At 37.7% G+C, this 14,913-nt stretch overlaps 1 protein-coding gene across 2 annotated transcripts in view; it reads left to right on the forward strand.

Annotated features, from left to right (window-relative positions):
* Window positions 1-1,095: 1,095 nt before the first annotated feature.
* phf20b (PHD finger protein 20, b) overlaps window positions 1,096-14,913 on the forward strand; it is a 36,278-nt gene continuing 22,460 nt past the window's right edge. The window contains exons 1-10 of one of the 2 annotated variants that reach the window (XM_015606211.3): window positions 1,096-1,235; window positions 5,833-5,935; window positions 6,880-7,048; window positions 7,156-7,240; window positions 7,344-7,420; window positions 9,054-9,504; window positions 11,619-11,720; window positions 12,372-12,512; window positions 12,668-12,727; window positions 13,791-14,039. In XM_015606211.3, coding sequence (XP_015461697.3) covers window positions 5,853-5,935; window positions 6,880-7,048; window positions 7,156-7,240; window positions 7,344-7,420; window positions 9,054-9,504; window positions 11,619-11,720; window positions 12,372-12,512; window positions 12,668-12,727; window positions 13,791-14,039 — 1,417 coding nt within the window. In that variant the 5' untranslated portion in view covers window positions 1,096-1,235; window positions 5,833-5,852. The remainder of the gene's footprint in view (window positions 1,236-5,832; window positions 5,936-6,879; window positions 7,049-7,155; window positions 7,241-7,343; window positions 7,421-9,053; window positions 9,505-11,618; window positions 11,721-12,371; window positions 12,513-12,667; window positions 12,728-13,790; window positions 14,040-14,913) is intronic. The other variant, XM_007250756.4, reaches the window with a different exon arrangement.

A 14,913-nucleotide genomic window follows, 5' to 3' on the forward strand; every position in this document is an offset into this window, starting at 1 on the left:
TGAAACAGCACTGTTCTAAAAGTTCAAAAGCTTGTTCAAACAATTAGACTTTTTCTTCTAAAATAAAAACAGATATTTTATACACGTAGGGTCTTAGTTTTCTTGATCTTCCACCATTCTGCTGAAGTGCCATATTTAAGCTTCTCCCAGTCCATCAGTCGCTTTCGCTTTCAGATGTTGTGTAAGGCTTACAAAATCGTTTCAGCTGTTAGTTCCTTCTTACATAAGTAATGACATGCCTCAGGCTTGATTAGTTAGGACAAGCTGTAAGTCCTTGATACAAATAAATAAATAAATTAGGATTTGCTAAAAATTGTTTTATGTTTAATTACAAAGAAAAAAAAAATTGTCTGTCCAAAAGTTTGCATCAAGGTCAGTGTAACGTTTGGCATTTCTGAACATTTCCATTCAAAATTAGAAAATTGGGTGTAAAACTTATTATTATGATTTTTTTTTTCATTCAGTATAGTAAAGACGAAATTAGTTTTCATCCAGTTTTTAAATTTACTAGTTTATCATTTCAGCCTTTCGTAAACAGAATTTCAGGAAAAAATGAAAAAGTGTTTATTTCTCGATTTCAAAAATTTTCCATTTTTGTATCTTGTACCACAACTCTGATGGTAAAATCCAACAAACTTTTGTTACAAGATGCAAAAATGGAAAAATCAGAATATATATATATTTTTTTCATTTTTCCTAAAATTTTAATTGTAAGGGACAGAGAAGAATGAATTATATATTACAAAAAAACGGGTGAAAACGTATTTCTTCTGCACTGCACTAAATGTACGAATTAAATAATTAGTTTTTACATTTTTGCATTCATCCTCAAACGGTCAGAAAATTAAACTGATAAACGTTACACTAACCCATCAACCTGTGCGTTTTGTTGTGTTTATTGGTAACTAATAAATTGTGCTTTTCATCCCAATGCGGGGTCACCTGTCTAAACAGTATCGTGGATGATTTAACAGCGGAGAGGTTTCGCTTTAGGTTGATAAAGTAGCAGCAAAAGGTCTAGCATGTTCTATCAGCTCTTACCGAGAACCACCAGCCAACCCAAAGCCTGGGAGCAGGGCGCATGCGCAGAAGACACAGCGCCTCGTAAGCACCGGCCTGGCTGAGCCGGAGAAAACAAACTGCGTGGAGAGAAGCAGCAGCATGAGACCTGAAGGACTCAGCGAGCTCCTACAACTGTTCTCCTGAGACCGGGAGTGAAATTTACTGCAGAACAGGTAAACGTCCCTGTTATTGTATACAAAGGGCGCGTGCGGGGGGCTTGTGGAGCGGTTAAATGCAGAATTCGTGATGTTTGGTGGTGATGCTGTTGTGATTAAAGGAAACTTCAGTGTTCAGTACATGTGTTCATCTGATGCTAACGGGCATTAAATAAGTCGCTGGGGACGAAACGCTTTTGGCGGGTGTTTTGACGGTCAGTGGCTTATTGTTGGGCTTGAAATGGCTTCAAATGCATGATTTGTTTACTGTATGTTCAAATGACTTCGGTGAAGTTGGCGTTCGCCTTCCCGAGCCGTAATTATTACGGTAGTGCCTGCTGCCCCATGCAGCGAGGAGTAGGCCGAAAGGAGGCCGCTGAGGAATCGCTGCGAGACTGGCAGATCTGTGGACCAATCTGAGAGCTTGAATCTGCGTCCGTCAGGGCCGTCAGCCAATCAGCTGTTTAGATAACCACGGGCATCGTGGTGGATACGCGAACAATGTAAAACGTCTAAATAGACTAAGTTTAACTTAATGACGGGTTAAGTGCTTTTAATTGGTGTTTATTTCTCGCTAAAGGTACTTTACAGCTGTGGAGCGCGCAGTGTTTGAGGTATTGTGGGGGTTAGCTGGTGTGTACGGACCTGCTACAGCGGCTCGCCCGCGGCTGCTGCTGCATGCTCGCTGCTGACACAACGTTGCTCCCACGTTTCTCCTGTCTGTGTGCGAAGTGGAAGGAAAGTTTAACGCTCCCGCTGTCGTTTGTCGGCTCTTCTAACAGTTTTAAACCGTTTTCCACGAGCGTACATGCACGAGATGTAGTTCGCGTGTGAAATTCGTCCGTTAGACTCTTTTAAAGAGCAGATAGCGAGGATGAGGCGCCTTGTCAAGAAGGTAAACAACGAGGAGGAAACGTATTGCGCGCCATTTGCGTCACAGCGCTCCAGCGGGTCTTACAGCTCTAGGAGAGCGCGTGGTCGCTAAATATCTGGCCCCCTCTCCGCGCTTCTTCTCTAATTATCTGGTTAAAACGTTTAATTTTATCGACTCGTGTCGGTTCCGCCCATTAAAATCCTCTTGGATCCATCTGAACGTGACGATACACGAGACTGGCGGGCCGAGCGGCGCCGCGTCACCCGGATCAGGGGATCCGATTGGAACAAATCTGGGGAGCCAGTTATGAAACGACGCTGGAGAAAGCGTTTTAAAACAGAAAGAAGGCGGCTTGTTTTCGTTATTGAACCCTTTCAGACCTGAATTATCTCCAGTGATGGAGATAAAACATTTGAGTGTTATTTCCTGTCTGTAATGCACAGAAAAGGAGACATTTAGCATTTTACTTTAAAATCTGTATAGCAAATAAATCCAACTAACAAAAATATTTCCTAGTTTTTCATTTCCATTGCGTTGGAAACCTGTGTGTAATATTATTTCATATTGACATTTTATTTCATAAACCATCCCTAAACAACAACAACAAAAACATGATTACAATGTGTTCTAATGCTGCCTTCAAGTCCTCCTCGGACGTTTCTACTTACGAGGTTGGAGGTCGAAATTACGGCTTGACGTGTAAATCATACTAGACTTTTTGCTTGTGATTTTATAAGTTAGCTAAAAACAACCTGCAAGCGTTAAAGTGTTAAGCAGTTTATAACACGAACTGTCTGCATCAATTTATATAATTTTTTTTATCAATTGAAATAAATTTAATTAATTTATTGACCTCTTGTTATTGACACGCCCCCAACTGGGAAACTCTGTGCTTATCTAAATGTCTGAGTTTCCCACTGGAAAATACGAGTTTAAGGTGGTGTTCATGTACTCTCATTTCGTAAATACAATATTTCCGACACGAATTGAAGGTAGCATAAATCACAACAAATTACTGAAAATTAGCTGTTACTTTGCCTCAGTCGCTCTAGTACTGTTACTGTTTTTTCAGTGCAGTGGGCGGGGCCAAGCTACTGTTTCATTGGTTTATAAACTTGTTTGTTGGCCGGTCATGGTCTATCTGATGGGCAACAGCTCTCAAATAATGTTATGTTCAACAAAACATTTAAAAATTAAGAAAATGCATTATGTCTATTGTAATGGATGCAGGGTCTGAAAGGGTTAGTGTGTGGACCTGCCTGAGTCTGTTTTACTAGATGTGCTGAGTTCAGTAAACCGAGTGAAAGAGTGTATATGATTCTGAAAGCCAATAAATAACCCTAGTTACATCACCCCCTCATCTAAAATCCTTTACCGTGCCCGGTAAAGGTATAGAGCAGGGTTAGTAATAAACATGCCAGAAGTCTGCTAGCTAACAGCTAACTGTATTACAAACCTAACAAATGGCGAGACGGTACGTTTGGACGATATTTGGAAATGCTGAATTATTATTAACCTAAGTGTCTCAAGCTGCACTGTAGACATATGAAGATAATTGTTTTTAACTTGTATATAGCAATATAGTCTATAAAAATTACCTCAGAAATAGCTGACTTTTCAATGTATTTCTTAGCAAGTAGAGCCCATGTGAATGTTGACTTTAACACAGTGTTTTTAATTTTTTACTTCATTTATTCTGGATTTTATTTTAAATTCTGAAATTTTAACCCACTTCTAAATATATATCTCAATTTCAAATTAAATCTAATACATTTAGTAAAGCAGCTCATTATTGTTTTTTATTACTGTGGGCACATGACTAAAGATTTTAAGGCTAAAATCCCGATGTAACACACATGACAACAACAATTTCACAACCTGTATTTTAACATTTTGTTGTCAGAATTGTTTAAATGGTTGGAACAGACCTGTAAAAGCTTAAATACTTAAATACTTAAAATGAGCTAGTTTAATCTGCAGCATTAAGATACTGTTTTGTTTTTTTAATAGTGATATTACATGAGTATACTATTATTCTATTATATAATATTGTTTATCACTGGTAATTCTGTTTATTTATTTATTTATTTATTTACATGTTTACTGTACTGTGGGCATATAATGACCTGCACACCATTTGTTCCATATTTGGATTTTTCAGAGTTGCTAGTATTTTTCATTGAATAGTAGAATCAAGATATCACCAAGTGTAATAAAACTGATTTTTTTAAAGAGTGGAAACTCTTCATCCTTTTTTTTAATCGCTTTTTATGTAGTATTGTCTGTGACTGTCTTCTGTTGAGGCCTGTACTGCTGTGTAATCTACCTTTTATCATCTCTACATTTTCACCCCTTCGTCTCGTCTAATTGCTGCTTTTAGGGTGTCGCAGCCCCTAATTATGAGATTTGAAGTTCAAGCCCATATTTATCAACGTTTTCAGAGGAGCAGTGCTGATCTACAGTCTGTTTATGTCTGTAAAATAAACTTATCTAAGAAAGAAATCTGATTATTCCAGAACCTTTGTGACCACAAGACCAGGTGCACTGGGGCAGGTTTCTCAGGAAACACAGGGTTATGGCCTGCTCACTAGAGGGTGCAAAAGAGCACAGTTCTGTTCTTTGTGGTCCATTTTTGTGCTCTGTCATCATGACTAGACTTTAATCCAGTGCAGTGATTTTAGGGTTCTCTAACCTGCCTGAGCTCGGTAGGCTTAGCTGGGCCAGAGCTTCGAGGTTTTAACATACATCCCAAAACTCTTGAGGCATTACAGTGTTTTTCAGAAGCATTTTAAATTAAAGCTAGGATAATATAAACATTTCTGAGAACAGGGAGAGCTAAACTTGCTGCTCTAGCCAGCCTTGGACAGGCTTACAACAGTAAACAAACATATACATATGTGTGTATTAGTAGGTTTGTGGTCTCACAGTTCAAACGCTTTACAGTTCAAATCCAGACCCTAAAGGACTGGAGTCAGAATTTTTAATTAGCAAATGAGTTTGATTCGATGCACTGTGAGCAGTGAGAACTATATATTGCAGTCTGTTTATCTTTGCTTATTTAAATTTTATTGCAAACTGGTTTGTTTCTCATTTTTATTTTTGTCAATAAAAACAAAATACTTCTTGTTTTTTTTTCCACAGTTTCTTGAACTGATCAAAAAACTAGAAAATTATGGGGCTGAAATATGAAAATAGGGACGCACCAAATTATATTTTTGATGTTAACTGAACAAAATGAATCAAAGTAGCCAGAATACGAATTTTTGAATACTGAACACAATTTTGTTGTTGCATGTTTTCATTAATTTCGCCATTCTTTTCCCCTAAGCCTAAACCAAATAACCTAAATGTATTATTGTCCTGTTTTTTTTTTTTTTTTTTTTTCAAAACTATAACAAAACTACAATTTATATAACATTTTAATAATGTTTGATATACAGTATTCTGTCTTTTTTCGTTGGTTGCAAAATATTCAGTGCATTCATTTAGAAAACCAAATGACAAAATCAATAAAAGCAACCGTTAATATAATTGATTTTAAGAGGATCCAATAAATGAGCAGGTGTCCTAATCGTTTTGTTCATATTGTGTAAATGATAATGATAATAATAAGCTGTAAACTATCTGGTTATAAAAATAGAGCACATGTACCACCAGTAAAACATTAGCCCTGAATCTGAATTGTGAATGAACATTAAGTGAAAGGATGCTCAGCTAATCAATGGCTTCATTGTCCTCCAGATTGGTGTCAAGCATCCAGCATGACCAAGACCCCCCCTCACCGACAAGGGATCACGTTTGAGGTGGGGGCACCATTGGAGGCCCGTGACAGCCTGAAAAACTGGTAAGGGTTACTGTTTTTTTCTGTTTGTCTATTTTATCTTTTATCACTTTAATCTGTTCTTTCTTGATTGCCTTGCTCTTCTTCTCTCCATTGCTCTCTCCCTACTTGTGCTCTCTTTGAGATTCTGATGCAGCTGCCAGAGGCCTTTACCCTGTTTAGCATTCTAAACCACCAGCTCAGCTATTTGATTTTCTTCTTAATTTGGGATGTTTAGAAATAAATGTGCCTAATTTCCTTAAGATGCAATATCACAATGAACAGTTGGGGCAGTAATACCACATTGTGATGTGTCAGAAACAGACTTTTTTGTTTTTCAAAACTAATCCTCATGCAGTTACCAAGACATTAGACCTTTCACAATAATTGTTATTGATGTATACAGGTCTGATATTTTATAATTGCTATATTTTCTGAAAACTGCATAATTCCAGACAAAAGGTTTGGAAAATGTAGTCAAAATGAATCACTCCAAACCACAGTCCAATTGTTCTTAACAATAATAAAAAATGTTCTTTAACAGAGTGTAACTGCACTATTTTGCAATTATATAATCATGTTAAGTGCACACATTGATCTAGGAATTAAATTCTGAGATTAATTTATAGTTGTTATAGAAAAGATATTGGGATGTTTCAGCCTTGACCTGCTACTACAAAAAGAATATGTTTAATACTTTAGATTCTTCTAAGTATCCACATTTACTTTGAAATCTGGAACAGTTTTCTCAGCTTCTTGAAGGAGTTTCTGGAGGTGCTGAACAATAGTTGCAGCTTTTTTTGTTCACACTGTGAAGCCCCATCTCGTCCCAAATCACCCATCTCATCCCAAATCACCCATCTCAGCTAGGTTCAGATCAGGGGATCGTGGGTATTATAAAAAAGAAATAAAGAAACAAATTGAGTGAGGTGTGTTTATTTTTTGTTTTGTTTTTTTGGCACAATTAGGTATGTGGCCAACATAGAGAAGATTGACCATGAGGAGGAGAAGATCCTGATTCACTACCGGCAGTGGAGCCATCGCTACGATGAGTGGTTTGACTGGAACAGTCCGTATCTGCGGCCTGTGGAACGTGTCCAGCTCCGGCGGCAGGGCCTGCAGGAGCACACGAACCCGGTGACTCATTTTTACTGTCGCTGCATTATGCAATATTTGATACGAGAGAAACGAGCCTCTGGCAGCAGAATATTCACAGTAATGCTTGTCTTCTTTTTATTTCTCAGGGATTTCATATTAACCAAAAAGTTCTTGCCAGCTGGTCAGACTGCCGCTATTACCCTGCTAAGATCCTCTCCCTCGATAAAGATGGTTAGTTGTTGGCATTTACTGTTCTGATGTACTGATATCTATGTGTTTTATATACATTTTTCAAAATGTTGCTGGCTGGCTCTGATTTTGTGTCTTGTCTCAGATTTCTACACAGTGAAGTTTTTCGATGGGGTTGTCAAGACTGTGAAGGGAATAAAGATTAAGCCCTTTAATAAGGAGGTAAGAATCCTTGCTCTGCTCAGTTTGGCCAGACTGGTGTGGTTTTTTTTGCCACTTCTCATTTAAACTCATGTGTGTATATACAGCTTTTGGAAAAAAAATAAGAGACCACTTCAGTTACTGCATCAGTTTCTCTGATTTTGCTATTTATAGGTATATGTTTGAGTAAAATAAACATTATTGTTTTATTCTATAAACTACAGACAACACTTCTTCATAGTGAGAAATGGCTGAATAACAAAAATATGCAGTTCAGAAATCCACATTTGGTTGAATAACCCTGGTTTTTAATAACAGTTTTCATGCATCTTGGCATGTTCTCCTCCACCAGTTTTACACACTGCTTTTGCATAACTTTATTCCTCTCCTGGTGCAGAAATTCAAGCAGTTCAGCTTGGTTTGATGGGTTGTGATCATCCATCATTCTCTTGATTGTATTCCAGAGTTTTTTAATTTGGGCAAAATCAAAGAAACTCTTATTTTCAAAGATTTTTTTTTAAGTGATCTCTTATTTTTTTTCCAGAGATGTATGTACAGCAACACAGTATAGCTTACAAGCAATGCTATTTACTCAAAAAATACGAATAATGTTTAAAATAATTATATTTTGCAGTAAATAAGCCATCTTTTTCAGTTGGGCTTATACTTATAGCTTTACAGTGCGGTTATGCAATTTGACATTTGTGACTCTCTTAGCTGTGTGTCAAAGAAAAATGTAATTCATTAAAATAATAGTCATTTGTTAAACGTACAAGGAAATATGTTTACTATGTATATTTGAGATCATATTGCCCAGCCATATTATAAAGAGAACCTGAGTAAACATAAAATACAGTTTCATTTTACAGATGATTGCAGATGCAGAAACCCCCTCTCTAATATTACATTTATTATGAGGAACTGAAATCAGTTAGTGTGCCAAAACAGAGGAAATCACTGCACTGTACTACCTTGAAAAAAATATAGTTGAATGTGGCAGTAGTTATTATTATTTTGATTATTTACGTCACAACAATGCTTTTCCGAACCTATCATGGCTATTGTTAGGACTTTATATATGATGTTTAATGGCAAAGACAGTTTTTAAACAGCGATACAGCTGTGTTTTTTTTTTCTTCTTCTTCTTCTTCATATGTTAATATTTTACAATAAATTATATTGTGACCTGTCTAGAGTCGCATAAACCTGGTGGAATTATGTGCATCATAATACACAAGATGTGATTCAGTGTATTATGGTATATTGGTACTGTAATAAACAAGGTGATCTATAGCTGTTATATTAATTAATTCATTAATTTTCTTTAAACATTTTAGGAAAGCATAAAAAAACACTACAGTATGCATAAAATCTGAGTAAAAGAAAAGTATTTTTATACCATCAGAAATAATTATAATGCTATTTTTTGGTCAGGGTATGATCACAACACAAAATAAACCACTGTGTGGTCTACACTATGAATTATAAAAGGTTGATGGGTGATATTTAGTGGTAATTTAATAATGCTTTTATGCTAACTTAATAATTCAAGCATTTACATGTGTTTTAAAGACTGCATCTGCAGTTTTTTAAGATATTTTTCAAATCTGTTTTAGTGATTTGCTCTCTTCAAATTTTTTTTTTTTTTTTTTAGAATGGCAAGTCTGCACCTCAAAGCCAAAAGCGTGGCGGCCCGCCAGTAAAACACTGTAAGGCCAAAGAGAACGGCACAGGCAGGAGCAACGGCAGGAGGCATAGCACCTCCGACCATGATGTGCACAGTGACTCAGAAGGGAAAAACAACAAGTTAACTGTGGAACCCAGCAAGCTGCAGAACGGCACAGCGGACAAGAGCGAAGTAACAGAGAGGGTAAACGGGACTGCGGAGACAGAGGAGACGTCGCCCAGAGGAGAAGAGAAGACCAAAGTACCAGAGAACAGAGAAGAGGAGGTGAGAGAGTTGAATGGAGGAGCAGAGGAGGAGAAAGCAGACACGCTTCAGAATGGCACTCATGAGAGCAATGAGGAGAAACAGGAGAAAGATGAAGCGTCAGATCCTGGTCCCGGCCTGGCCACGAGGACAAGGAGCAAGGTGGCAGCTGAAGGTAAGCTTAAATTGCCAGTCTATAGTGATTTTACTGAATGTAGCTGTGAGCTGTTCACATCTCTGCATGGTCAGAGCGTATTGTGGCCCTTGTGCTTTACGTTTTACATTGTTACATTGCCTTCTGAGGCTGTGGAATACAAGACATTAAGTTGGTTAGCAACTAGTGCTGGGCAGTATATCGGGTCAAGTATACAGAAATTTTCACTTAACTCCTCCATACCACCAGAGGCGCTGCAGAGTGCTGTGTAGAACTGCACCTCCAAAGAAGCAGATACAGCTTGCTAGCTAATGCTAGCCAGCTAGCATAACAAGCTCTATGAACTTGCCTAACGTTGTCCTGCCTGAAGAAACATGAGAACAGGAGCTCCTGCTGCTGTTTCTCACTGTATGGGTGATTTTATCAGCAATTATTCACTTAAAAAAGAGAGGAATGGAAGTGTGCAATCAATCTACAGCTCGATAAAGTTCCTTTCGTCTCCCAGAAGAGCCTGGATACGAGGTGGAAAAAAAATAGCTTTAAGAGCAGTATCTTTTTAAATATATTAGTACTGTGGCTTTATGGATCATTTTAAATTCACACTGAACTGAACTTATTTGTTAGCTGGAGAAAGAAGGGAATTGTGGCTGATTTTAATTCTATAATGTCTCTATTGGCTTCAATAATAACATATTGTAATTTGATATTAAACTTATGTCTTACTTGTACAATAGAGTTTTTGAGAAATATCTCTTGAGTATTTTATGTCTCTTTAAATTTTATGTCTCTTTAAAGTAACTACTTAAAATATTTGGTTTTGAAAAGGTGTGTAAATCAGCATGTAGCTTGAAGCTAACTTAGCAGTTAGTAGGCTTACTAGCGCAGCTACAATAAACAGTAAAAATTGCACTTTTTGGGGGCAGTAGGTGCTTTTTAATTGTTTTGTGTCTCAGATGAGCTCAGGTTAGCAGGCTGGCAAAAGTAAAATTACAGTAAAATAATAATAATACAGTGGGTGTGTGTGTTTTTACACTATTTTTGTATTTGTTTATTTTGAGCCAGTGGGGAATAGTCATGCTTAGTCATGCTTAACATTAGCATTTCCTCTGTTTTGGGTTTCAGAGCTGAGTTTACCTTTTTAGAGGTTGTTACATCCAAGCCAGGCATGCTGTTGATTGTGAATGAACTTTCAATGTAATGTAAATGTAAAGTTTTTTGTTTGTTGGTTTTACATATACACATTTTGTATATTTTGAAGCAAAATCACACTATTGTGATTTTAGGGTGACCCTAGATTCATATCAGGTTTCTCAGAGTCTGAAAAGGGTTGTTTATGCTCAATGTTAAATACGAATGCTGCCTTCTGTTTTTACCCTCATTCATGTTGTCTGTATTTCTGTACATTTGCTGAGAGTTTACAGATTTTTTGGGCACCCCTGATAGTTTTCATGATTTTCCTTTTTAAAACGTTGGTTGTTCGGGTCTGCAATTTCAGTTAAATATGTCATATAGCAGACAAGTGTATATAGGATTTACAGAAAGTGTGCTAAAATTCTTTAAACAAAATAAGACTGGTGCATAAATGTGGGCACCCCAACAGAAAAATTTAGTTTAGTAGATCCTCCTTTTGCAGAAATAACAGCCTCTAAACGCTTCCTATAACTTCTAATGAGAGTCTGGCTTCTGGATGAAGGTATTTTGGACCATTCTTCTTTACTAAACATCTCCAGTTCAGTCAGGTTTGATGGTTTCTGAACATGAACAGCTCGCTTTTATGAATCACACCACAGGTTTTTTTTTTGTTTATTTTTTTTATAACAGTATTTAGGTCTGGGGACTAAGATGGTCATTCCAGAAAATTGTACTTGTTCCTCTGCATGAATGCCTTAGTAGATCTTGAGCAGTGTTTAGGGTCGTTGTCTTATTTAAGTATCCAGCCCCTGCACAACTTAAACTTTCTCACTGATTCTTAAACATTTGTTCGCAAGAATCTGCTGATGTTGATTTACTTTAGTTTTACTTCAGCATCTTTATCATCATTTATCTGTTCCAGTCATAAGTATCTCCGCAGGTCTGTTTACCTCCCTAACAACTCGCTGACGCATGTTTAATGTTGGCTTGTGTGTCTTTCACAGGCAAAGATGCAGAAAAGCCAAACGTGCCAGAACTGAGGAAGCGACGCGCATCCTCAGGACAAGCGCCTCCGTCCAAGAGGAGCAGAGCCAACTCAAGTACAGGTAAAAAAAAAATGCAGCCTCTTTCTTTTTCTCTTTCTTTTTCTCCAACTATGTCTACCTTCAGCTATAAAGGAAAATTTTACTCAAACTGGAACTCTGTTAAAGTTCTTATTGCTTACTGGACTAAAAGCATATATCTGAACACTCCTTTACCCCTTCAAAGACCGTACATATCATAACCGCTCCTGCCAGGAAAATAGCCAATGAGCTGTCTTGGCGTTAAGAATCCATTACTACTACTTTCTTTTTCTTACCTTCACTAATTTTTCCACATACGTTTTGTTAAGCATGCTACATAACTTTTACGTCTGAGGTCGAAAGTCAGAGTTGTGAATGATTGTGAACTATATTATAACATTTCCAAGGAACAATAAACAACTTCTACTGTTGTTTTATGACAAATCCAACCAAAATAAATCACATTTTATGTCCCGGCTTATCATTGTTATTGATACCAGTTGATCGGTCTGTATTATACAGCATTTTGCATGCATTTAAACACCATTAAATACAATAAAGAGACAATTGTGGTTGGTGAGGTCCTCTTGATATTCCGAAGAAGAATTCCAACTAGAAATTCTCGCAGTTTAAATGGAGCACAGTCTTAGCATGGTTTGTAACCTAACAAAACTCTATGTGATGCCCTTACAGACAGAACCAGTCGATCACACATCCTGCCTGCTAAACCAGATTCCATCCAAAAAAGCTCAGAAGATAAAGAGGGCCACACTCAGCCAGTCCATCCAGAGACCCCTAACCCTACAGGAGAGTCAGGGCCCACGGCTGATCATGGTATGTGTTTGTGTGCGTCATCTATACTCAGATGCGGTGTAAAGTAACATTTGCTTGGGAAAATGGCATTTTTAGAGCAGTGATTAAAAAAGTATTTCAGAAACTGAAATTATGTGTTGTTTTATATCCTCTGTACCATTTTTCTTTTTCTTTAGCGGGATTAATGCAGCGGCAAACTCACCTTCCAACCTCCAATAAATACAGCAGGGAACCATGTAAGTATACCCCCCCCCCCCCCCCCTTCTGTGTGTGAAAGGGCAGTGCAAAGAGAAAGAGACACTCTCAAATCTCATGTGTATTGCCAGGAATTTCTAGCAAATATGAGTGCTTGCATTCTGATAAAAGAAGGCTGTGTGTGTGACACAATATCAATAACTTGCATGCTGATGTCCAGGGTTTTAAGTGAAAGGCTATAGTCACAGTTACACTTTGATCACTTGCTTAATATCATAACATAAAAACACCATTGGCTGGGTTAATCCTATAGTTATTTGATCAAATCACTGATTAAATGCACCTGATAATAATATACTTTTAGTAACTCAGGGTTCGTACGGTCATGAAAAACCTGGAAAAGTCATGGAATTTGAAAATAGCAATTTCCAGGCCTGTATAAGTTTTGGGAAAAATAAAAATACCCAAAAAGTTTAGGAAAAGTCATGGAAATTTGGTCTACAAATCTTTGTGTTTCAGTTTATCGAAAAATCTGAAAATCTATATTTGGCCAGTAATTTAGCCCTACACAATTGAGCTCTCATTTTATTATTGATTATTTATTTATGATTGTGTGTCACGTTCATTTTAGGCCTTCTATTATCAGTTTCTATTGTAGTTTTAGTTGATTTTTGTTTTTATTGTCCATGTCTGCACTGATGTTTTAAAAATCGTATGTCATGAAAATCTAGCATGGAAAAGTCATGGCAAATTTATTGGTTAAAAAGTGCTACAAAGAATCTCAGCTTATATTTTTGTACTAGTTTGTTTAAATAATACTGTATTGGAAAGGTTTTATGATTGTTATTATACAACATCAACTTTGGCGAATCAATATTAAATTATATTAAATAAGGTTAGTTTAAACAAAGCTCAAAATTGTTTCTCAAAATGAGGAAGTCTTGTTACTTTTTGCATTTTTCTTTACCCTCATCTGTTTTAATGTGATCTGGAATTTTTTCAGGTAAAATGATTCTTATTGCTGAAATAATTATATATAAATGGAGGTAAAGGATACATGCATTTTCAAGAAACTCTTTCCTCACTTTTATCTCCCTCAAACAGTGTACAGAGTCATCAAAAACCAGCCGCCACCCATCCTCTCCATTGAGCTGGACCACAACCCCTTTAAGTGCCAGGTCCCCGGCTGCACAAAGTCCTTCCGCAAAGCCTCTCTCCTACACTACCACATGAAGTACTACCACTCACAGAGTGACCTGAGCCCCACCTGCAGCGTCCAGGCGCGAGCCTCCGACCGGCAGCCCCACTGCCAGGAGACCCCCCGCAGGCGCCGCACTGTTTCTGCGTCACTAGGTCAGACTTCCTACCTGTATGTGGACTTAAGCTTATAGATGGTGGGTTGGTTAACCAAATAAGGATTAAGATAGTGTATAGACTATATTTTCTGGACTATATATAGTCTCTATTTAAAATGCCATGTAGTCCAGGACTAGGCTTAATCTCTAACTGGTAAACCGACCCGTTGAGTTTACATGTTCAAACTGTTTGCTGGACTCTCCAAAAGTGTTTTTGACTGACTGACAAGACTGACTTGATTGTTTTTTAAAAGCTGAATCTCGTACTGTGCCTTCTCACTTTTCTGGGTGAGTAAAGCGCTTCCGTTTCTTTACAGTAAGCTTAGATTTCCAGATTTTTACTAAAGAGAGAGCATTAGCATTAGTGCTACCCGACTGGTCTACATTAAGGAACCCTGAGTCCTCAGGTAAGCCAGGGCGATATTAGCTAGCGGTTTGTCCCATGTAGCTTGTTTTATCACGGTAAACGGAAAGGCTGCAGTCCGAAATACTCGCCTCTGAACAGCAAAAGAGCCAGCACTGTGGTTAGCAGCTAATGCTGCTCCAGCAGTGCTAGCCAAGGCCGATATTACTCATCTCTGAACGGCCAAAGAGCTAGCGTTCAGCACGGTTAACGGCTAATGCTAATGTTGCTTCAGCAGTGCTAGCCGGGGCTACAGGCCAATAATACTCACCTCTGGATGGCCAAAGAGCTAGCACTTCATGTGGTTTGCAGCTAATGCTAATACTTCTGGAGAACGACACTGAAACAGAGTGGCTTTACTGCTCCTTACAACCTGATTGGTAAAATTCATACATAAGGTGCACCGGATTATAACGCGCACTAGCGTTTTTTGTGGAAAATTAAAGGATTTTAAGAGCGCCTTATAGTA

The sequence above is a fragment of the Astyanax mexicanus genome, chromosome 13 (genome assembly GCF_023375975.1).
Source record: "Astyanax mexicanus isolate ESR-SI-001 chromosome 13, AstMex3_surface, whole genome shotgun sequence".
Classification (NCBI taxonomy): domain Eukaryota; kingdom Metazoa; phylum Chordata; class Actinopteri; order Characiformes; family Acestrorhamphidae; genus Astyanax; species Astyanax mexicanus.